The 25,503-nt window shown below is 36.3% G+C and overlaps 1 protein-coding gene across 5 annotated transcripts in view; it reads right to left on the bottom strand.

The window, feature by feature from the left end:
• Nucleotides 1-25,503, bottom strand: part of EML1 (EMAP like 1) — a 123,979-nt gene that overhangs the window by 25,532 nt on the left and 72,944 nt on the right. For 2 of the 5 annotated variants that reach the window (XM_058025442.1, XM_058025440.1), the window contains exons 3-7: nt 22,157-22,289; nt 13,165-13,299; nt 6,836-6,864; nt 5,410-5,436; nt 2,195-2,324 (exon numbers count right to left, since the gene is read on the bottom strand). In XM_058025442.1, the coding sequence (XP_057881425.1) occupies nt 2,195-2,324; nt 5,410-5,436; nt 6,836-6,864; nt 13,165-13,299; nt 22,157-22,289 (454 nt within the window). The remainder of the gene's footprint in view (nt 1-2,194; nt 2,325-5,409; nt 5,437-6,835; nt 6,865-13,164; nt 13,300-22,156; nt 22,290-25,503) is intronic. The other 3 variants (XM_058025441.1, XM_058025443.1, XM_058025444.1) reach the window with 3 other exon arrangements.

The following is a 25,503-nucleotide window of genomic DNA, read 5'->3' as shown; positions in this document are numbered from 1 at the left end:
GAATGCCCTGAAATCTGTACACATTAGGTTTTCTTCCTGCTGTTTCTCATCATACTCTGCTTTCCTTTCCATTTGTCCACACCACCTCCAATATCTTGTTTCCCTATCCCCATTCTTACATTATAGAGCATTTCTGGCTGTACTCCCACAGCTGCACTCATTTATCTGTTACAAAGATGTTTTTTCCTATTCCAGTTCCGTTACCCTCCAATCAAGCAGTGCAGCTTCTCCAGCTCAACTGGAATGAATGCCTGCAATATTGCTTGGTTTTCTGCTGTATTTATCTTTCTTCATAAATGATCTTATGCTCCTGCTCACAGTTTCTCTTCCCCTTGTTATAGTCTGTAAAGTAGGCATTATCTTCTCCCCCATTTTTAAAATTTATTTTTAATTGGCTTTCTAAATCTCCCATATACATTTAATTGTCTTTCTATACCTTCCATTGCTATAAATATTAAGTATGGATATCATGATTGGATTTAATTGCAAATAAATTAGAAACAGAAGAAGCTAGCACAGTATTTTTGGAAAAAAAACTATCTCCTCCTCAATACCATTTAGTATAACCATCTAGGGTTAGTTAGATTGTTTTATTAATTCACACCTCTTCTATTCTTAGACAACCTTAGACAGGATTCTGCTGGGTATATGGACACACACCTGGAAGGACATATGAATATTCAAACTAAAAATAATAATCCATCTGGCAAATATTCAGTCATTTAAATAAGCTTAACTGAGAAACTAATGAGACTGAAATTATGACATACTCTAATTAGAATTTCTTATAATAGTCTGAAATATTGATGTCAGGTTCCACCTACATGCTGCTAATGACACTCTGCTTTGTGTCATGCTTGGGTGTTCTGTTGTTTCCGTGAGCTTTCTAACACTTCCTCCTTACCATCCTTAGGCCCCTTGAGTGAAGAGCTCCTTACAACTGCAAAAGACATAATTCAGTTCTGTTGTGATAAATGGTGAGGACCTGTACAATTAGATGGTAAAACGCTGCAAGCAGCATTTATCACTGTAATCTCACCTGTTTTATTAATTTTATGGATTTTTTTGTCTTTTTGACTCCTCTTCACTTATTTGTGCATGCACTATCTATGCAATTCCAGCAGAATGGGATAGAACATACAGCCTCAGCTGAAATAGGAGTAATAAGAATGGTTACTAAATCTGTCATTAATCTCTTGTGAATACAAAGGGACTTTTGGAAACTCTCTGAACATTCTGAAACCACATGCAGTTCTATTTATACAACTTTGAAAAAGACTATATGCAGTCTGTCTTCTTTTATGAAGTCAAAGTAATTTCCTATTTTCACTGCAACCAGAAAAGAGATTTTTCTTTCAAGAGAAAACCTGATGAAGACGTCATCTCTGTAGAGATAACGGATATTACAAATAAACTCAGATCTTGATTCAAGAAAAAACATAAACATATATTTTATCTTGAATCATTTATTATATATAAGATTATATAAAACTGAAATGTCTTTTTTAAAATAAAGAATATATTCTATCATTATACTTAAACATGAAATAGGAAAACATTTTTATGTCATGAAACACTGATTGCTTTCAAGTTAGATTTCTGCAATTATGTCCACTCATAGAAGTCAGTGAAAAAATCTGGTTGCTCAGTATTTGTGGTGTTTAACCCCCCTTAAGATACAAATCCAAATATTATTCTATATATTACATTTTATAAATTTTATGGCTAAGCATGTATCAGTTGCACAGCACTACTCAATTCAGGGCTTATTCCAGTTGAATGTACCATCCTCTTAAGGACAATGGTGTACATTTTATAAAACAGTTTAAAATTATAAATTACTGCTAAGAACTAGAAAAAAACCTGAGCTTGTCTTATGCATATTATAATTAATAATCCCATCTCACTACATTCTTATGATATGCCTAGTTTAATCCTTGGCTAATTAGAATGCTTCAGACTTAACCTTCAGGCAACATTTAAGCAAAATCTTTCTTAAGCTGCCACCCTGTACTTTACAAGGTGAAGAACAGCAGCCTCAAGAAGTTAACACCTATTTTCAATGGAATGTCACTTCAGCAATTAAATGAACCTTATGACCTTAATCCTGCTATACTTTAGCTCGAGAAGTTATTTAACCCAAATCATTATGGAATGATTGATTTCCAGTAGTCCTCCAGCACAGAAAGGATACACCCATTCCAGTTTAAGCCTCTTGGCTGGTAGTTCTACTTTTGCTTCCAAATTGTAAGATTCCACTTGCTCTTTGGGCATGTACATGGTAACAGGACGTCCACGAAGAAACATTTTTACGTATCCTTCCTCTACAAAAGGTCAGAAATGTTTAATGTTACACAAAAAAGCCATTGGGGGGAATTCCAGTGCTCCTCCATCCCTTCACACATAACAGTTTGGTGCATTACAATTATCAAATGACATGCAATCTCAAACTTAGAAATTTAGCAGTTTTTTTTTTCCCTAAATCACTAAGCAGAATTTTTAAAAACATACAAAGTCCCTTCTTCCTCTAAATATTCTGAGTAGCAGAATTAGAACTAAACAATGTCATGAAGAATTACAAAACAGAAAGGTCTGAAATTGAATTTTTTAAAAAAATGTTACAATATTATGGTTCTTAAATATTAAAAATGTAGGGGAATACATCAAAGATTACAATTAACGCAGAAATGCCACTTTAAATTAATTTTATTTTTTAATCAATGTTTACAGTTGAGCATCAGCATCTAAATTATTTTCCAACACTCAGTCGCATTCTTTGCATCCCAGTGTAAAGATATGCTTTACACTTGATACAGTGTTAGAGATACATTCGAAATAAGGAACACAAACAATTAGTAAGAGGAATCATGCTGATGTACATGCAGAAAATAAATGTGCTTTAAGAATTACTAAACATTGAGAAAAGAATGACAACATTGACAGCACATTAAAAGAAAGGAAAATGACATACAGGAGAGAAGCTACAAAAACTCAATTGGCTGACAGAAGTAAACATTTCTAGAAGAAAATACTAAAAGTAATCTGTTGAACTGGTAAGAAATATTTTTGGGGCAGAGAAGCAGAGATTAATAACAGATCTGGAAGTACTGACTTGGGGACTTCATGGGGCTTATAAAACTAGGAGATCTGGGAAATGCCATGAAGGTCTGACTAGGACTTTTGGGAAGTGGCAAGGCCAAAGTGGGTGTCCTGTGAACTTCTGATGAAGTTTGTCCAGATTCAGAACGTGCTGGCTCTTGCTGCTCCATCGGCAGATCAAGGGGTTCAGCCTTGTTCGCATGCGAATCAAGCAGTTTTGGAGTCAGTGACATCTGTAGAGTTACTAGACAGAATAATCGTGGGCACAGAGGAAATGGAAGGGCAAAAGTAACAAAAATCATGTAAATGAAAAAAAAATGATACAATTTAGGACTGTTAAATTATGCTATGAATTTTTAAGTATCATTACAAATATACCACTATTTTTTAAATTTGAAAGCTAAGGCTTTATTTTAATTTGAAATATGCATATGCTACAAATCCTGACTAAATTAATAAGAATTATTGATTGAACAAATAAACATCATAGCAATGCTCTATTACCTAACTAGATGTGTATTTTGCCTTTACACTAAGTCATATGGGAAAGAGATCTACCTGACCTGTCACAGTAAAGTTACATTTAGGTCTCTCTACCTTCTTTACAGAACACATACATAAAGTGAAAGCAACAGAAAACTTAATGTTAAAAAGAAGAGATAATAATGATGAAATAATGGTGACAGAAGGTTGGAATTTCAAGATGTCTGTTAAAATGATAGAATATTGGAATTGTTTTAAAAATCTACTCCAATATATCTGTATTGGAAAATAAAATAGAGGGTAGAGCATTAAATAGCAAAGCATTACAGCACTATTTGTATGCGCATGCAGCATCTATTTAATGAGCTTCAAACACGTGCCAACACTGCTGATGCTGGTGCACTGGAAGTCAACAGATTTTCAGCAATGACAACTACTGGCTATACTTATCAAAGGCTGTGAATGAACCAAAATTTAATTCACCAAGCTGCTTTTCTCACCTGAAGCTTACATGACTCATAAAACTTGCATTTAGCCATCTATAGTGGGAGCATTTGACCTAGTCACACCAGACTAGGAAAATAAACTATATCAAGAATATTACAACAAGTATATGAATTATGCCTTCAGAATGTGTGTATGTTTCTCTCCTAACTGTAAAAAGGAACTTAGGCTGATTAGGCCCAGTATAGAGGTCATACTGTGTAGTTATTTCTAACTTCTGGTAATATTCCACCTCTACTAGTTTTTGTTCCTAACCCAAATACATCATCTACACAATCAATCTCCTCTTTTTCATACTTTTCTTAAGTAAGTTTTAAGACAGCAGAGTTCTAAATGTAAAGATATAGATGTAAAGAGAGACAATCATCAAACTACAAAGACAGACCAAGAGTGAAACTTTTAGACAAATGTATCTTTTACATCTGCAGTTTTGTAAATTTGATATTGTTGTTGCATAAATGAACAGCTAATGAACTGAAATAAGAAGGACATCAATGCCAGTGGGATCTGCAAAGGAGACCACCACCGACTGCATGTATAAATTTGTACAAAGAATACACAGAGGTAGAGACTCTCTAATAGACTTTGCTTTTAGAACAAACATTTTTTGCTTTGTGAAATTCACATTTATTGCAAAGCTGAAAGACACTGATTAGTGGAAAAACTGTTAGGATATAGCTATTTCTAAAAAGCAGATAAATCTGTGATTAGATCACAGATATAAACATGCATCAAAAATGTGCATATTTACACTACAACTTAACTAAAGCTTTAAACACCAACATGGTATGTTTACCAAATGTAACTGCTTTATGACACTAAGCAAAAAGCAATGAGAAATTAGTTGTAGGCCTAGGTCTGTTTATTTAAGATTCAGAAAAATCTACAATCTACTCAACAAGAAAAAGCAAGAAAAAACAAAGGCTTCTATGATCATGTTAGGCTAACAGCAAAACAGCCAACAAAGGGGCAAATTCTATACAAATTTCAGCAGAAGTGCAGAATGCCATTTCAAACACAGTGAACATCCACGTGTTGCCATATAGCTCTCTCAACATTTTTTATCTAATTCAAATTCTTAGGACTAAGTCCGCAGGAATGTAAATTATAACCCATTATTACGAATAAAGTGCACCTGAGGGTTATAATTCAGTAGATCATATAATAAATGGTATAACATTTTTGTTTCACTCAAAAGAACTAGAAAAGTTTTCACATTGCAAAATGCACACAAGTTAGAAAACTGCTGTATAAATATTGAGCTGTTATCCCACCAGAGCCATTTTGCTTCGAGAGCTATGAGGTTTTGGAAGTGAAGCCTACCTTTGCAGTGTGTCACACGGCGCTTCCCTTGTGATTACAGAGACAGAGACAGAAGGGCTAGATAAAGATGTGTTTGAATACAATAACTCTCTAAATACCTGCTCTAGAGGCTGTCCAGTCTTAGTCTGCTGCAGGCTAACCTGGGGCTTGACAAAACACTGAGCCATACACTGAGTAATTACCTTCTAAACCTCTTTCCTCAGTTAGGGGCCTCTGTTTGGTTCTACCATTAAAACACTGGCTTAAACTCCATTATGTAACCATAAACTTAAGTAAAACACCAAGTATAACCTTCTAAGAAAAAAAATTTATTTCAGTAGGAATTTTGTCTAGGTAAGAAGGACATCAATGTAGTGTCACATCTGTTTAATTACTGACTTTTATCTATGGGAAAAGTGGCAGAAGAAAAAATATTACAAACACCTTTTTTACATGGTATAAGGGAAGGAGAAATATTAGGCAAGGAAACCATATTCTGTGCAAATCAGAAGTTTTGTTTTTCTAAACCATCAGTTTTTGTGGAAGGGACATGAACCATGAATATATTGTCACAAGAGACTTAAGTGCTTATTTAATTTCATGTATTACTGACTTCAAAATCAGTTACATTAAACCCTGAAACATGGCTTAAAAGCCTTGTTGGATGCTGATCAGTCCATGCAGTAAACAAAGGATCTCCAACTTTTTCAGCTTAATGTATGATTACTGTCATAGAACTATGCATAAAAATAATACAATACATCTGATACATCAACACGGTTTTTTCTCTTCCCTATTTTGCTAAAAGAAATTTTTATTTTAGTTGTTGACTTTTCAGAACAAAAATAACTGTTATATACACTACTCAGCTTTATATTTTCATTAAGACTCTTCAAAATTTTTAACTGTCTAATGACAAGAACAAACACTGCTTTCACTTACACCTGCTATTTCACTCTCAAAATCTTTCAGCAGGGATAATACATAAGTTGGAAAAAATTGAAGTGCTTTTCAAATTAAAGAGAAATTACCAAAACTATAGTAACAAACCACCTTTTTATTTTTAATTTGACATATTGCATTACAAGGCTTTGGGACAGATGTAGCAATCTTTAGAGGGCACCGTTTTATGATTAACATGAACTTGGCACTGCTTTAATTACCAAAACCTTAATACTGCTTTGAAAGAGAAGACATATGTGGAGTAAGAAGACATGGTGTTTTTTGTCCTTGTCTTCTAACAAACAATCTCAACTGTTAAATAAATCTATTGCATCAATAAAATCTAGAGTGAATTGATAAACTTTTTAATAATATATCAGCAGCAGCCTGTAAGTATCATGTTTAGATTCCCAATCCCAATTTCTAGGCAGCCACAGAAGAAAGGGGGCTAGTGGGGGAACCCAATCACAGTTACTATCTGCTTAAAAATTTTAAAAGTTCCTACCTGCACTGAACATTGGTTCCTTGGGTTTGCTGTGAAAATAATGAAGAAATTACTATTTTAAAAGCATGTACATACAGTCTGCACATGTATATGTATCAATATGACATAAAAGTAAAAATAAAATAAATTTTTCTTGAGTGTATGTATGAATAAAAATACTTTTTCAATTAAATTATTTACAAAGTAAATCCCCAGGCAAAAACAACTGAAAACAGTAAACATCCTTGATTTACACTTTACATTCAATTCTCATTACATTCTCAAAATTATAGATCTTCCTCTACTAACTACCAAATTCTCTTCTTCTGTGAAGTTAGTCCAATTACAGGAGAACACAGAAACTGGCCACGAGCAGCTGTATCATTTTTGGTTTCCAGCCTGGATTTAAGGAGCAAATCAAAGTTTGAATCCTGCTTTTTCCAAAGACTTCACATAAAGCATGGAACTGCCCATTCCTGGGTGAATGACAGTACTTGATAAAACACAGAAAGCACATAACCATGACTAAAATGTCTTCTGTTTGTCACTGCACAGCTGCCTGCAAGACAACTGGAAATGGGTTTTTCTTTTTGTCTTGAGAAAATATTTGGGAAAACTTGAGGGGAAAATACACATAGCATGTTGAGAAGCTCTCTGGATAGCACCACCCTGACCATAAGGAAAGAATCTTTGTTAAGAAATTTGTTTCTAGTCATTTGTTTTTGTCCTTTGCCCCCGTAAATCAAGTTTGAGAGTGTTGTTTCTGATGAAGAATGGAAGGACATGAAGTTATATTATGCAGGTATTTCTCTTCCCAGTTCCCTCTTTTTTAATGCAATAAAACTTTTGAAGTATAAGATAATGCTGAAAGTTTCTTAGGGTGATCCCGAAATGGGTGAACCCCCCATCATTCTGATGGAGAAATACTGAAGTATGAAGTATTCCTAGAGCTTGATGCCATCTCAACACCCTCTTCTAGACTGCAGTGGGCAATAAGGAGAAATCAAAAAAAGAAACAAGACTGTGTTGGATTTTTGCACACAGGTTTTTTTAAGCATAAAAGATTCTCTCTCAATAAAATGAAAGATTTAGCAAATAATTCTAATATATTTTCCCCCTTGCTTTGGTTTGACACTTATATTGAGAATAATACTTTACTTAATGATAAACCAAAACCAAACCAAATTAATTCTGATTCTACTCCTGATTTAGCAACTTTCCATAATATCAGCCTTTGTGTTAATCATGCATCAAAATACATGCTTCAAGCTGGCATACACAGCCAATGTCATTTATATAAATAGCATGATGTGCTGCCATTTTTAACAACAAGATGAACATTTTCTTACAAATGAAGATATTTTTAGAAAACAAAAAAACTTTATGGGATGAAGCACTAGTCAGAAATGCAGCCATATTAGAGAGAAAACAGTCCCTAGCTCTAAACAGACCATGCCGACCTATTCAAGCTAATCAAGCAAATGTGAAAGGCTGATTCATGACAGTAATAAAGCAAATCATCTGTACTTCCTAATTACACAAACCCTAACCACACACAGCTCAGAGCTCTGACTACCCTTTTCCCTGAACTTGAGTCACATCCTACTTAACTAGCCCTCAGGAAGGCTTACTCCTGGCTGACAGCTACAGGAGGGGGGACCCTTCACAGTAGCATGGGAGATTATGGTCATCTCCTTATGCTCAAAGCTTCTTGAAAGAGCTTTCTATAGCATTCTGGCTTTGCATAACAGCCTACAACCCTACAGGCTTTCAAAAACAGAGTCATGGAATATCTCAAGCTGGAAGGGATGCAAAGGGGTCAAGAATACAAACAGACTGTGAGTAGATGGTTAGGTTAGCACACTCTTCCTCACTCTTTCACACATACAGACAGCTTTTGGGGGCCAGTCTTAGTCCCAGCATACAGAATCATCATTTTCCTTCCCATAACTCTTGCTTTGTATTTTGCATGGTTGCTCAGTTTCAAGAGGAAGCACAAGGCAAGTCTTTAGCCAGCCCCTTCCACAGGATAAGGACACTCACTCTTCAGGGAGGTGAAAGCTGGGGTGCTGAACAGGCTGCATGGGACAGAAATGAGGGGGAAAGTCTCTACCCATACAATGACTGTTTTCACAGTGGTACCAACATCACGAACACCACTTGAGGCAATCTAACATGTGCTCTTGATTAGTTCCTTGGAATACTTGCACTTTACTTAACCTTTGCATGCCTTGTGTGCTGAATCTTCTCCCCAAATCCTGAGTGATTTCCCTCAACCTTTTGTTGCCTAACAATTGCAAAATGACATAACCATTGAGTTTCTGTTGAAATAGTGCATAAAAATTAAAAATGCATCTCAAGTACAGTGGTCAATCATAAAGGAAAACCAAAACATTTTGCAGATAACCATTATTTTGTTGCAATGTTTTTATTTCTCAGCTATTTTGGAATCAATTTTCAAGCATACAGTACATCTATATAGTTCATAGAAGTCATAGCTTTCCTTAATTTAAATGAATAAACTAATAGTCTCACTTCATGTGTTCAGTAGCTTTAACATATAACTAATTTCAGATAATTGTCACCTTAAACAGGTAGCAGGATCAGAGATATATCCATAAACCTGACTTTGCAAAGCACTGTATTGTTTTAGATTTTGACCTGTAGATCTTCCACTGTACAACATACACTGAATTCATCTTTTGGGCACTTGATCTAATGCAATTTTTTATATAAAATACACAGAGCAAGGGCACTGTAGGATCATGTTTGTTAAAACTTTTACAAAAACTATAGTAAATTACTACAGCAAATTGGAAAAGCAATGAGATTCCCCACTGGTAGGTGAAATAATAGTTTTTCATATTCCAGAAAAAAGTCTACCCATCTAAGTATAGAAACTAGTTTTTTTAACAAAAACTATCCATAAGATGTTTGTTTTGTTTATAGAAGATAAAGTTATTTTAATCAATGAGGTAATCACATAATGGCTGTTGATACAATTTGGTATGTGTGATAGAGTAGGAAGTTATACATAGATGTAAAATAAAAAGCAAAGCCTTAGGAAAAAAATCCAACCATTTCAGGAGATCAATACAGCAGCTCCATGCTAATAACTTCACCAAGGCAAAGTAGCTGCATGAAGTTACACATCCTTGCAACACTTTACAGAATTTGCAACTTAAATTAGAGTGAGCTGGACTTTTAGCTGTCCCTTCACTGGTCATTATGGATTTTGCTTTGTTTTGCCTTTAAAACCTTTCAGGCTCACTTGTCCCTAGGATTGTTGATGCTTGGTTTGCTAATTCAGATGTGTGCAGTTACATATTCTCTACAAGGGTAGAGAGATTTTCAAATCTGCACATGCAGAGAGACACTTTGTTCCCAAGTAAACTAATAAGAGATTGCTTTTCCTCTCAAAATTAATATTATTTATGGATATTATGTATTGCTACAGTAAGTTTTTTTCAGTTATATTTGTCTTTTAGAAATCTTGAAGTACAAAAATCTTAGAAACAAAATGAAACCCACATCTATTAGTTATTTGTTGCTTATAATTATCTTACAAAAATATTAAGGGAAAAAAAATTCAGATGCTAAGATAGAGTCAAATTTCTATAAGTACCAGAAGGCCCAGTCCTGTGGAATTCTGTTGGCTTATCAAAACTTCATTCACACGCATAGATGCAGAATGCAAACAAGATGTTAATTTGTGTAAATATTACATCTTCCTTAGTTACAATTTTATAACGTTTTCTCTGATAGTATTTAAATTTTTTCATTATTCCTTTGATTTTCTAAGCCTTTCACTGAGTCACAAGACAGGCTGGAAGGGATCACAGTTGTTCACCTGGTCCAACCTCCCTGCTCAAGCAAGGTTGTACCAGAGCACATGGCACAGAATTTTGTCCAGACAGTTTTCAGATATCTCCACTGAGTGAGACTCCACAATATCTCTGGACAATCTTTTCTAGTGCTCAGTCACCCACACCATAAAAACATTTTCCTCCTATTCCTGTGCATCAGTTGCTGCCCATTGCCTCTACTTATTGCTTGGCATTACCGAGAAGAGCCTGGCTCCATCTTCTTGACACCCTCTGCTCAGCTATTTGCAGACATCACTGAGGCTCCCTCTCAGCTGTTTTGAGGCTGAACAGGCCCAGCTACCTCAGCCTTTCCTTGTAAGAGACCTGCTCTAGTTCCTTGATCAACTTTGTAGCCCTCTGCTGGACTCACTCCAGGAGCTCCATGTCCCTCTTGAACTGAGGAGCCCAGAACTGGACACAGCACTCCTGATGTGCCTCACCAGGGCTGAGTAGAAAGGCAGAATTGGATGGTTGGACTTGATGATCTAAAAGGTCTCTTCCAACCTTGACAATTCTATGATTTTCCTCCCTCAAGCTGCTGGCAATGCTCTTCCTATTGCATCCTAGGATTCCACTGGCCTTCCTGGCCACAAGAGCACACTTGGACATAACCCATGGACAGCTTGTTGTCCACCAGAACACTTTCTCCTTTATCCTCCATGCATGCAGGTCTCTTGCCCACTTTTTCTGATTTCTTGCTCATGTGGATGCATGGTTCTTGAGCCTAGAGGAAGTGATCCTTGAATATCAACCAACTCTCTTGGATTCCTCTTCCCTGCAGGTCCTGTTTCCATGGGATTCTTCCAAGATTCCTGAGCAGGCTAAAGTTAACTCTTGAAGTCCATGGTGAACATCTTACTTGCTTCCCTGCTTCATCCCTTCCTGGTACTGAACTCCAGCTCATGGTCATGACAACCAAAGCTGCTTCCAACCTTCACATCTCCAACAGGGCCTTCCCTGCTTGTCAAGGTCAGGCAGCACACTATTCCTTGCGGGATCTTCCACTACCTGTGACAGGAAGTTGCCATCAATGCTTTCCAGGAACCTCTTGTACTGTTTGTGCTTTGCTGTGTTGCTTCTCCAGCAGATGTCCAGGTAGATAAAGTCTCCCACAAGAACCAGGGCCTGTAACTTTGAGGCTGCTTCAAGCTGCCTGTAAAAGACCCCTTGCACTTCCTCCTGTTCAGGCAGCTTGTAGCAAACAGCCACAAAGTGCTACCCTTACTAGTCTGCCCTTTTATTTCAATCCATAACTTATTCTAAGTTCCATAGTTTGCACACTTGCTGTCTTGCTTCATAGCTGAAAACATAGGCCAGAAACCTAGCTATTAATAATGTAATCACCCATATTTGGGTTGTAAAATAGTACACAACCAGCTCAGTCACTCCTTACTCGAGCAAATATGCTAAAGGGATAAAAAGGGAGGAACATTTTGTGCCACAACATTGACAATGACTTGTGTAATGGCATTGATGTCCAAAGAGAGCAGGTAAATTAAGTTATTAGTTGAGCTTCATTAACATTGTGTTTTTATGGCCACATCATCAGTGAGACAGTGAAACAGTACCATCAACACCATTTCCTGCAAAGGAAACTGCAATAGAACAGGTCAAGTGAAATGACTGAAACTAAATTCTGACTAGGAAATACAGGAAAGAACTGCTTGACCTATACTGACAATACTGATGAACCTCAATGAAAAAGCTATTTGTTCAAGGCTATCCTAAGTCTGAAACCCTTGGACAAGATATCCTCTTTTCTCTGTGCTGTCAGCAATACAGAGAAGCATGATCAAAGATACACAGAGATAGGCATCACTTCATTCTGCTTCATTGAACAGTACTTGCATGTAAACCTCTCTCTTCGTATATATTTAATCTGGCTGTCAGATCAAGGCATTCATAGTTCAGAGACTGGCTGGACATCAATCTACATGTGGGATGTGGTGGCTGAATGCTTCTCCGCAATTGTTTTGGTTTTTCTTCCTCTTTCCTTCACTTCTTAAACTAGCTTTATCTTGATTTATGAGTTTTCTCACTTTTGCTCTTCCTATTTTCTTCTCCTCATTCCACTGGAGGACAGGAAGTGAATGGCTGTGTGATACCTAGATGCCAGCTGGGGTCAAGGCACCACAACCAGAAACTCAAAGAAGTACTTGTCAGGAATACAAAGACCAAGGGAAACCACTAAGATATTAGAAAAGGCATGTTTAATAATTATGAACTTTCCTGGGAAACTCTAAGTTCTCACACTGTTTATAGTTTAGAAATAAGGCAAATAAATTTAATCTAAATTTAATCTAAATATGAAAACCTGTTTTATTTCAAATGTTTTAATATATATTTTGGTCCAAGAATTGGAGCTTTGTTAAAAAAAAAAAGCTTCCAATATTTTAAACAAGAAAAACTAATTTCACTAAAGAAACTAATTTCATTATTAGAGCAGGAGGCAGAGAAAGGGGATAGGTACTAAGATGACATTACCTTTCACTGTTCTTTTTACCACTAGATGAACTGCTGGTGGAACCAGTGCGGTTGCGACTCCCTTTGGAATCTCCATAGCTTTCCCTCCGACCTCCTGGGGACACACGCTCAGCTGAACTGGTTCTCTTAATGGTGCTAATAAAACAAGGAGCAAGTTTCACAGTGGCACTTGTAAAAGTATATATTCTACAATAAATATTTATGAGAAATGTATCAAGTAGAATACTAACCCTAAAAAAAATAACTATGATTAAAAAAAAAAAAATCTTAACTTGATTTGTTAAAGAGCCTATGTAAGCGTTTTGGTGAGTATCTGGTGCAACAGAGACAAACATACTGCTTTTTACTTAATCATAAAAAAGAAGATGGGCTAAACCAATTTCATAGAGTGGTTGCAATCTTTCCCGGGTCACGTTTCAAATCCCTCACTACCACTCCATACTTCTGAACTTTTGGATTCTCTTACAAAGAAGTGAAAGATTTAAAGAGAAAGCATTGCCTGACATTTCCAGCCAGACTACAGAGAATGCCAAAAGTATGTCAAAATTTGAACACAAGCAAGCTAACTTTGGGTCTTCATCCAATATCAATTACTCTGTGGTTCAAAGCTAGTTTTAACAAACTCCAAACTGCAATTAATGGTGAGCTAGCCTGCATTTTTATGTTGTTGACAAAAATGTATGCTTCCTAGTTACATGTATGAACAGATTATATGCCCCACATGTCCTGACAGGACGTTTCTCCAAGGCTTAAAGCTCACCCTACTCTCTCACTCTTCAACCATCCTTCCTGCCAAGATAGCTATCAAGGGAGCTCCTGTGTGGCTTTATGGCACCCCTTAGACATCCAGCTCTCCATGATGGAAAAATGGAGCCAAAACATAAGCAGTGCTACTTAGCAAATTAAGAGAAGCTCATTCAGAACTTACACTTTATAGGAGACAAGTTATTGACCAAAGCACTTCTCTCTAAAGCAGTGCTTCCTAGCAAGAGGGGGAGCAGCTAAGGGTGAGGCCCCAAAGCAGGTAATGCTTTACAGGTTGCTGCAGGCCCTTTGCAGCACAGAGGCCCAGGCAGCAGTACCCATACCGAGGCAGGAATCAGCCCCATGGCAGCAGCTGAACAACAGGACTCAGTGTCAGGGTCTCATTTCCCCCCATTTCAGTCCTGCACTATTTTCTCCCCTGCAGAAATCATAATGAAAATATCCCCCTTAAGTTATAAAATCCCCATACTAAATAACCACCTTCCACAGCTCTCTCACCCCAGAAACCAGGGAAACCAATGATTCCAGTTCACATCTCTCCACCCAAATTCCAACCACAACCTCCATCCCACTGCGAAAACTTTGGTACTTGCTCCTTTAAGGCATGTCTTATCCTAGTCACACTTTTTTTTATCCCCCGCCACCTCCCTCTTAGCCTCCATATACCCTCAGAGATGTTCTGCTTATCAGAATACTCATCTCATTCTTGAGGACTACTCCAAACTTCCCCAGCAGTCCCTAACAGCTATCCCTGCCCTGCCATCTCAGTCAGCTCCTCTGGCTCTGTCCCACTTCATGTATGGTGTATGTTGGCTCTCCATAACTAGTGGAACCAAAATGGACTTTTCTGCCTGGTCAAAAAACACCTAGCCTAGCAGGTGTACACTATCTGCTTTAAAAAACCCCAAACTTATTTCTGCTCCCCAATGGATTTTTACCAGCAAGGAGGGGAATGTTTCAACACCACAACTCAGACTCAGCTACAGAAATGATGGGAACACCTGAACCAGAGTCTTTCTGGAAAGAAATGGCCTTTCTGAAAAGAAGGCAGTGCCCATCCAGGGCAGATCTGCATGTTAAGGTGCATCTCAGGCAGCTTGACAAAAAAACCTTCTGGTACATGCGATGGCAGGACAGATGTTCAGCGCTGCATTCTTGTAATAAAAACAAGCTTCAAATGATTAAGCTGAAATTAAAAAAATAGTGTTTCTGTGGAGAAAGCAATGTAAGAGAGCAAGCAGAATGCAAAATTACACAAAGACAGAACAAAATACATTCATAGGGGAAGAGAAAAGGCAGCAACAAGAATTTAGTTCTGTCTTAATTTCAGAAGCGTACTTCCTACACTAGACTAACATTATCCAAGCCATCTCAATGTCAAATGCATGAAAAAACCTTCTCTAGTAAATTAAAGAATTTACTGTTAATATTTAACTATTCTTCCCACATCTCATAACATCATCCAATTTAATAATTCTCCAGTTAAAAAATAAAACTTTGATGCTGAAAATGTTTAATCCAAATTAAATAGTTTTATTAGTATGTGTATTCCACTATTAAATACATTAATTACAGAAACATCCTGTGTGATTTGTCAGGACCATATCTTTATTTTGACATCCTTTCCTGGTTAGGAAAATTTCAGTGTAGGCTTATGTTGATGCATATTTTCTTCTTTAAGGATAAGAAGCGTCAACGTCAGCCTACACCAAAATTAAATTAAGGATATGATCAAAGTATAATAATCTTAGAAAAAAACATAAGTTACAGAAACAATTTGAAAGTAATTTTAATGTTGCTTGGGGTTTTATTTTTATAGCTGTCAACATTCAAAAGATGAGATGAAGGATAAGAAATGAAAGGATGTGACTAAAATTTAGAAGTTTAATTCTATCTTCTTTCTGAATAATGAAGTCTCAAATCAGTAGAAAAACTACTTTAACCTCAGGTGTAAAATTCTTTTAAACTGTAATGATTTATGTCCATCACTGCTTAAGCTAATTAGTAATGCTATCTTCTGACAAATTTTTTTTAAACTTTCAACAACAACAAAAGCCCAATGAAAAGTATTAGTTGGTGGTTGGAAACAAGGATTATAACTCCATTATATTAACTCAGTTTTGGCATTATACACATTTTGTTAGGTAGACTGTTAAACACCAGTAATTATATCCACAGCTACAGTAGAGATACACTGTCACCTGAGGAGGAATTTAAAATGACAGAAAATACTCATTTAACTTACGGGTTTGTAAGAGTATAACTGGATCCCAGAATTTGGCTTCCACATTAGTGATATGAAAGGAGAGCGTTTGCAATTATTTAAGAAGATAACATTTAGTTGCACAATTTTTAACTTATTTGAGACAGCAATGTGGTCTAATACTCCCATAATAAAAATTATGTTAGTATGAAATAATGCAGATACAGTCACTGACGTTATTATTATCCAAGTTGTGTGATGCATTTATCAATGATGAAAAAGTTTTAGACATGTACTTCTGGAAATGTTAAAAATGACAATAATAATTACAGTTCTATCATGCTTTTACTAAAACAGCCCCTTTCTACGTGTTGAATTGAAATGGAAAGGAAAAACAACTGAACTTCAACACTACAAAGCTATTAAGGATCCCTCACCTTAGAGCAGGCTTTTTCAGTTTGCATGCATTGAGAAGATTCACAGACCTGCTTAATCCAGATTGAGAGGTGCGTAAACAAAGCAGAATAAAAAGTGAATGCAACGATCAAATGTGGAAACAAGACATTTACAAGACTTACATTAAAAGACAAAATTGCATGCTTTCAAGATATGAAGTCACGTGCAAGAGTAAACAACAAAGTGCTTATTCACTCAGTTAGATGTTTGATCATTTCAAATCATACATTTAAGAACACCAATGTATCTTTGAATGACAAAATCTCAGCAGTGCCCCGATAGACTGATCATTTGTAAAGCGACTCAAAAATAAAATTAAAAATAAAAATCAAAGAGGCTATCTTAAGGAACACGACAGATGATCCAGCTAAAAGACAAAGACTATTAAAAAAGCAACAACAAAGACAAGAAAATAAATCCTCATATATACATACATATACCACTGCATAGCATGAATGTTTCAGGCAGTTGCATTACTGAATTGTGGTGAACAAATCTGGCCAAAATTAAAAAGATATATACCTTATTACTAAAATTACTTGAGAAAATATAAAAGCTTTTTAATAAAAGAAATGAAAAACCAGTGCACAATGCTTTCAAGACAGAAACTGATGGCATTAATATTTCGTCTAGCACTCATTCTGACCCTCATTTAAATCAATTAGAATGAACTCAGGAATAACATATGACTTTAATTTCAATACGCCTCTGAGCAAAATGTGCTAATAACTTTAATTGTTAGAGATATTGTGAAGTGGTGTAATAGTTTTGCCACTGAAGTTCAATGGAGAGGGATTTCTTTTTTTAATTTATATTCTAAATATTTTAAACCATTTTCTTTGAGAGATGAGTGTTACACAGAGCATTTAATTGAAGGTTTGATTCAGAGTTTGTGTGTGTGCCAGTTACAAACCCTCGCTGCCCCCCAACATTAATTCCAGGCGACTGAACAATTTCCTAGGGGCCATGTGTTTAGAGTTTAGAAGAACAGGAATTTATCATATTAAAGTATTTTATTCTCCCTGCAAACAAAACTCTTTATGTTTTCTTTGTTCCTGCTTCTTCCTTTTGATCTCCATTGTCAGAGTTTTGTGCCATTGTAATACTTTGCAATCTGCTGGAAGAGAAAGAATGACTGATTGTTTCCTTTTGAAAGGCAAAGTATGTGCAAGCCTGCAGCCTGCACCAGCATCCCTACTGGGAAAGGTACTGTCTGCATTCTCCTCTCTTACTATTTTTTCCCCCTCAACTCTTGGAAACAAAGCTATTCTAGATGAGTCACAAAACCTTAGATTTTAATAAAGAACACAAAATACCACTACTACACACTGGCCAAATTCCAAAGACAAATTTAGTGTTAAGCAGCAAACTTCAAGCCACATTAAATGCCAAAAAAAAGTGCAGGGGGAAGGGAAAGTTCTACTCACAATACACTAATCTTATTCGGAATGAAAATTTCAAATAACTATTCTAAGCACAAAGTTTACAATAAAACTATGGCAGCATTCAAAAAGCTGTTACTCAAAATAGCTCATAGACTTCTAAATCACAGAATTAGTAAATATTTTAAAATTCAAATCAAATCTTCTGATGGAAGGTTTCTTGTGAAGATGACATGGAAACACTTTTCAAAGCCAGGCAATTCTTGATTGTCCATCTGTGTCAGGCGTTCAGCCCATCTCAGAATCACTCCAGCTCTCTGTTAGCTGGCTGGCACCCAGAGCTGTGTTCACATGGTCCCCAGAGCCTGAGTGCAGCAGCTCCTCTTGGTGCTTCACCACAATTTCTGGTCCCAGTATCACCAACATCACCAAGCTTTCTATCTTGCACTCTATTACCACCATTTACTTTTATAATCCAGTTGATCCATGTTTTGGATTTGTGCTTTTGTTTTATAAGAGGCATTTCAGTCCTTCCTTAGCCTGGACAATTGGGTATTGACTGTGAGATCTCAATGCTGAAGCAGGGTTTGGTGCCCTCAGTTCTAAATGAACTCAGAGTCAGTTGAGGTTATTCAATGCTTTGCAAGATCTGGATCTAATTATCACATTAGGCCCTATAAGAACCTACTGATATCCAGAGATACACGTTTTACATAAGGAAAAGCAATATGCACAGAGGTTAAATGATTTGCATAAGGTCACTGAGAGAATATATGACAGAACTCAAATAAAAGCCTGCTAGTTCCACCCTTTCAGCCTCAAGCATTTTTTATTACCTCCAATTTTATATTCCTGCCAGAAGAAGTAATTTCCATTTCAAATATTAAATGGGAAATCAGAAAATGCAGTGAACTCTGAACCACATCTCCTTGGTAATCCAGCAAGGCAGATAAGCCATATACCAACCTGTGGGTTCAAATGAGTTAACCAACACATTTAATACAGCTATTGTATGAAATGAGATTGTGTCTGCAGACATACCAGTAAATACTTCTATCTCTAAGCAGGAGAATGTATGGATGTACACTTAGTCCCCAAGCAGAATATTTGCATATATTTACATAAATAATGCACAACAAACTGTTTCAAGGGACAGACTGATGTCATTTCAATTGGACATCACACAGTCTCAACCCAAACAGTGCCAAGTATTGGAGAAGAGAGGAATCAAAAAATATTTGATTGTAAGCTCTCTTTTCATAAGGCAGTAAAACATTTGGCAAGGACTCAATTCACCTGCACTTTCTCTTGTATATATGGTCATAGGTAATAAAAAAATGGAAGATGCTATTTTTTACTATTTGCTAGAAGATATTTTTCAGTCTCAACAGCAGATCAAAAGTTTAGAAGATGACTGCAAAAATATTTTTCCCCTTTCTACTGTTGCTTTTAACTTTCATTTTTCAAACTCCACCCTTTCAATTGTGCACCTGTGTTGTATGGGAAAACTATTAAAAGCATTCACGTAAAAATTAAGTTTAAAAACATCTACAAACACTTAACACTATTTACAGCTGCTGTGTCACATGACCATATTTTGGACTAGACAATACCTAGACTATAAATTAGCCACAGTTCTGGAAGCAGTTCATAAGAAAAGAGCACTGCCTAGCAGAAATCAGAGCTAAAAAAAATCTCAAATTTCCCACCATCTGTAAACTGTGCAACACTGAGAGAAGCTTCCAACACAAATAAACAAGTCCTACCCCTTGAAAAAGGAAGCTCTTTGATTTTGCTGATGTATTTCCATTACTGTTTTATGCATAAACACATGCATTTCCCGAAGGTAAAAGGGTCCAGTATAAATACTAAGTGTGATTGAATTCATCTTCAGGTTGCATAATGAATTATTCTACTTGACTGTATACAAGAAAGATATTTGGAGCACTTACTGTATCATCTTTGAATACTGAATATGTGGAATACCACTTACTATAAAACCCTGAAATCCAACCAGTTATTTCAAGGTTCTCTATTAAATGATTACAGAATAATTTACAAAAAAAATGTTTTGTACAGTAATTAATCAATGAGGTTCTTACCACTCCACTTTATTCCTCTTGAAGTACATTTATAGGCAAGGCATAGAAATATGCTTTAATATAGTTTAATAAAGGTAACAATAAAGAACATTTTCATGTTAAAGACACCAATACAGAATTTGAAAGGAGCAATAATTATACAGCACCTGAATTTACAACTGCTTTTTTCAGGACATGAAACAATCCTGCCCTCCTAAGCACTCTTAATAAGTGCTCATCTATTTCAGCAAAACTGTCCATATATTTTTGTCTTTTCCAAAACTGAATACACATTTTCATGCTGCATATTTAAAGCACCTTCAGCCTAGCTTCTTCAGCAATGTGAAGAGACAAAGCATGATAAAAGGACACTAAATACTTGGCCTGTGGAAGAATTTCTCACACAGGAACCAAGGCAGTCTAAAAATACTCCCTAATGATGCTCTCTAAGGGCTTTCTCACTGGCATTCTGGGTATCCAGGCTGCACGTGGCTCAGGTGGAAGGGATACAGGCTGCCACTTGTCTACAGGGATCCTGAGCTAGGATAATGCCTACAAGGCAATACCAGATGAAACACCTGAACTACATAAAGGCCTCCATGAATAGAGAAAGCACGAGTATGATCCTGAACTGCACTTCACCCACCCTACGCTGGGGCAGAAAGTCTTATGCTGAGACCCAGAGACAGAGCACAGACTCAGGAATCACACCCTCTGTACACAGGTGAAATCTCCCAGTTCTCATATAACTACTAGTTGAAACTTAATTAGGAGGAATGAAATTATGATAATTATTAAGAAAAAATAATTTGTGAAGAGCAAATGTGCTTTAAAATTCAGGATGTACTAAATAGTACTCCTTTTTAAACATTAATACATGTCCTTTTCTAAAAGGAGATTTTAGAATTTTCAAACTCCTACAAATCTAATAATGAAACAGTTTGGATAGTATTTGATTTCCTTCTCTTCTGTTAAGGGCTGATTCAGACCAGCCTGCCAAAGCCTACAGCTGCAGCAATCCAGCTCCTGGGAGCTGACAGGAGTTCATTTTTGTGACATAAACAAATATGGTGTTTTCCAATTTTAATTGTGCACAATGTAACTTCTCTCTACTCTACAATAACAGAACCTGTAGGTTCTTGAAAATCAGTCTCTTTCAACACAGTAACAAAAACTGGCATATCCTTAGCCACCATCTCCCCTTTGAGGAAAAATTCTTTTTAAGAGAGAGACCTCAGATCTTAGCAGGTTAATGCTCCCATCTCTACAACTTAGCCTCCCTCAGAGCTGACAGCATCACCACTACAAAAAGATGAGACACAAAAGAAATGTACAAAAAAATCCCCCAACCTAAACCCCAAACCCCACACTATGATCTTTTGCACACATATCACACAGCAGATTAGCACCACAATAACTGCCACACATAACTTGAACTTGCTTCACCCAATCCATTCCATTCCTTATAACCCAGATGTATAAAACATTTAGTATATTTAAAAACAGCTACACACAAAGCAAATTGGGACAGAGCAGTAATTTTTAAAAGGGCTTAATACATGCTAATGATAAGATATCTAAAGATGGATGTTTCCATTTGCATAAATATGTGCTAGGCATAGAATTTTCCTCCTCCCTGAGATGCTGTAACCCTGTGCATGCAGTTTATATGATAATTTTGTTAGTGAGAGAAAACCACCAAAGATAACATACTGATTTGTAATGATAACACTGTTTCTCTGCACAAGATATATTTTTACGAGCTACTCAAAAAATTCTTGCACCACTTTTCACATCATGTTGGGCAACAGCCCAGTAGAAATGCTTTATTCTCTCTATGCTAAATTCTTAAAAGCAAGAAATGTACACAAATCAGTAAGACCAAGCATTGTGCATTCTTTCAATAGTCATGGCAATAACCTTAATTGCAATTAGAATGAATAAATTAAAAGCCTCTTAGAATGAAATCCATCTCCTTTTCTTTCCAAACTAAATATTTAGTCTGCTGCTTTGCAAGTAAGAAAACCTACATATCTAGCAGGTTAAAACAGGAGCCATACCATGTTGCCAATTCCATGGTTCTAAGGTTTCTCATAGATGCCTACCTTTTTGCTGCTGGTGTTACAGTCTCCTTTCTGCTTCCTGATGGAGAAGGTAAAGAGCCACTTGGTTTCTTTGGTAATACAGTTCCATTGTTAACTGTAGTCCTTAAAGGCAGGGTTTGTACCAGTGGTCTTGCTGTAAAACAAGTGTAAGATGAAATCATTGCCTTCATTTTTTCTGTGTTTTTTCTTCAGCAAACAACACTAGAATATTTTACATTTTCCATGTAGTGTGCCATTTTTGTGTCACTATGGCCAAATTCAGCATAAATGAGGGTTTTAACATTGAGGAATTAAAAAATATATTATTATTATTCATAATAATAATAGTCCTATCAAGTAAAAACTCTGTCTTAGGTTAAGGAGCTTAGTGGCAAGCACAAAAGTAGTTGTTGTACTCAAAACCAATCCTGCTCTGTCAAAACAGCATCAGTCTCTTGCCCACCTGGATAGCATCCAGAGGAGTGCTAGAAATGAAGGCAAGTTGTCATCTCAGAAACTCCTGCTCTTCATCCCTCAGTCTTCTTGGAGTTTTTACACAAGCAAATTATCTATTAAGAAATTTCTACTTCCCCCAAAAAGTCTTTTTTCAAAGAATGTGGGCTTATGTTTGACAGAAAGGATTTGTACCCTTTATTCAGAAAAAGCTACCGAAATCAGCAGAAGAGTGAAGGTAATAAGCTGGCATTATCTACCTACATTCTTCTGATCAAATGTTGGCTCAAAAAAAAGATCTCTGTGTCATAGCTGTAATTAACATTAGAATGACAGAAAAGTCCAATTCAAGTAGTTAGAAGTTAGTTGCAAAAACAGTGTTTAAAACTGCAAGCAATGAGTACCAACACAAATACTACTGTGGATCATAGCCTTGAAACACAGACACAAACATGACTAGTGCTCTGTCTACAGCAGAGAAAAAGCTTGAATCACTTGAAATTTGCCAGGACTTTGTATTACAAGCCATTGCAAAGATGCCAAAAGCCTCTGGGTTCAGAGAAACACCACCTGAGAGAAGGCAGCAGCAACCAGTCACTTTAGGAACATAAAATTTCATTGAACTTGGAGAGGATGGCAGGGAGAATACCTATGAGATGCTCTTCAAAAAAGATTGCCAAGGATAAGAGAAATAAAAGGCTAAACTGAGACAGTACCAATTGTATAGAATTATAGGTCATACTGTAACAACATCTTATTGCAGCACTCACAGCAAGCATTTATTGACTTGTTCACCCTAAGTTTTCATGTACTGATCAAAAAGATAGATGTGAAAAACTGTGCCTTCAGAAAATTGTCAGTGCATATGGTCTACTAGAGAATGCAACTTGCAAGACAAATGTTTTCTTGGAACTTTGTTAGAATACTTACTAGTCATGTATTTGTCATTTATTTGTTCAGAGGAGAGAAATTTAGAAAACAAGCTATAAGGGAAATACTGAAGGAATGAGGCTTATTTGGCTTAGAAGAGTGAAGTATGACAGGAAAGAAAGTCAACAAAGGAAAAAAAAAAGAAAATTTTCTCTATGCTCACTGAGGGTGCCTTCCAGCCCTGCCTTCCATGATCTGCTTTAACTGACTAATGCTTTCTTTAGAGCTTATACAAACCATCTGAAGTTTACTTGGCTTCCCAAGCCTCTATTTTTTATTAATGGATTCAGATATAATTCTATTTACTTCTCCTTTATTATTTTTTGTATATTAAATTCTTTTTACAGTTTTGTGCTGGAAGCTCTGCAGCTTGTTTCCTAATTGCTACCTTGTTGCAATTAATCCATATGTATAAAACTGGTTCTGTTGCATTCTACAGAATCACAAGTAGCTACAGTTGAGAAGTTGTGGACCTGTCCCCTTGCAAGCTTTCTGTAGCTCACAAAAGTTTTAATGAACTTGGAGAAGACAAATTAGAACAGCAATAAAAGTTAAAAAAATAAATTATTAAAATATTTTCCTTATTTGTAGTTATTTTAAAAGAATGCCTACTAAAGAGCAGCTGGAGTGAACTAGCTGGAATCTGTTTACTTTTCTAACCCTATGAAATTGAAACTAGCAGCAGCCAGGAATAAACCTGCAACCTTTAATAGAAGTTTTGCTTCAGATCCAGCACCAATCCACAACCCACACTTCTGGAAAAAGAGATTTAAATGGTCAGCTAGTGAAGAAAGCAACACCATGAAACTCTTGCACAAGATAGAGAAAAACTGTGCATTATTCAATAAATTCACTGTTTACTTAGGAGCTGTTTAGTTTTACTTACAACAGCTAGTTCACACCAGTGGTAACTGGCATCACAGTCACACAATCCCAAACTTGTCATTGCTGTTAGAAGTCAGTAACACACCATTACTGCTTTGTCAGTAATGTTTATTTTTGAAGTTCTGGTGCTTCAAGGTCTTACCTGTGGTAGCAGGACTGACAAGTTTATCAGCCTCAGCAGCAGCTTTTTTAATCATACTCCGATCTATGGATTAATAGGGCTGTTAAGTTTACAAACAAACCAATAATTGCAAAAGGAAAGAACAACAAACACAAGTAAAACAAAGGCAGGAAGCCATACTGAAACTCCACCAAGTAGTAGAATTAAATAAGGAAAAGGAAAAAAACCCAAACAACTAAACAAAAACTCAAAACACCATTAGAGAAGGAGCTCCACAAATGGACAAGATAAGCCACTCCCTTTCCATGATGTATGCTGCTTTTAAGCTGCTTAGCTCAAGAACACAAAGACTGAAAACAAGCTCAAGATTTTTCCATTATAGCTTTGAAAGTCTGAAACTTGAAATCTTTAAATTAATTTTAAATCTGAGGTACTCAGAAAAAATGAAGGCATTTGGCCCATGAAGATTCTTGTTCCAGACTTTATACAGTACTGGGGTGATCCAAAGGCACAGACCTCCCCCAACACACACACACTTAATCCTGATGCACTTCATCTATAGATCAAATGATAACAGCAGCATGCAGTATGCTTCAAGCCCCAGTTTGCATGGACACAATTCCTGTGACATTCTGTGGGATCAAATTCCACTTTTTAAAATTTCAAATGTGGAATTAGTGATTAAACAATATAGGGAGAATAAATACAGATTCCATGCAGCCCAAGGGGTAGGAGAAGCCACCACTCCAGCTCCTCCCATGTTTACAAAGCTCCTCTCCTAAGAGTATCCATCAGAAGCCTTCATAATGCTATTCCAAACTAAAATCAGTCTTATGCTAAGTAATTGCATGTAGTTTTTTATAAAGTAGTTGTGCCTATTAAGGAATAATAGGTAATTATGTGAAATAGATAATATTTGCAAAACAGCTGGAAAAAAACCCAAGTATTCTGAATACTTCAGATTGTTTTTCGTGTTTAT

The sequence above is a fragment of the Melospiza georgiana genome, chromosome 6 (genome assembly GCF_028018845.1).
Source record: "Melospiza georgiana isolate bMelGeo1 chromosome 6, bMelGeo1.pri, whole genome shotgun sequence".
Classification (NCBI taxonomy): domain Eukaryota; kingdom Metazoa; phylum Chordata; class Aves; order Passeriformes; family Passerellidae; genus Melospiza; species Melospiza georgiana.
This window is presented reverse-complemented; position numbering and strand designations above follow the sequence as displayed.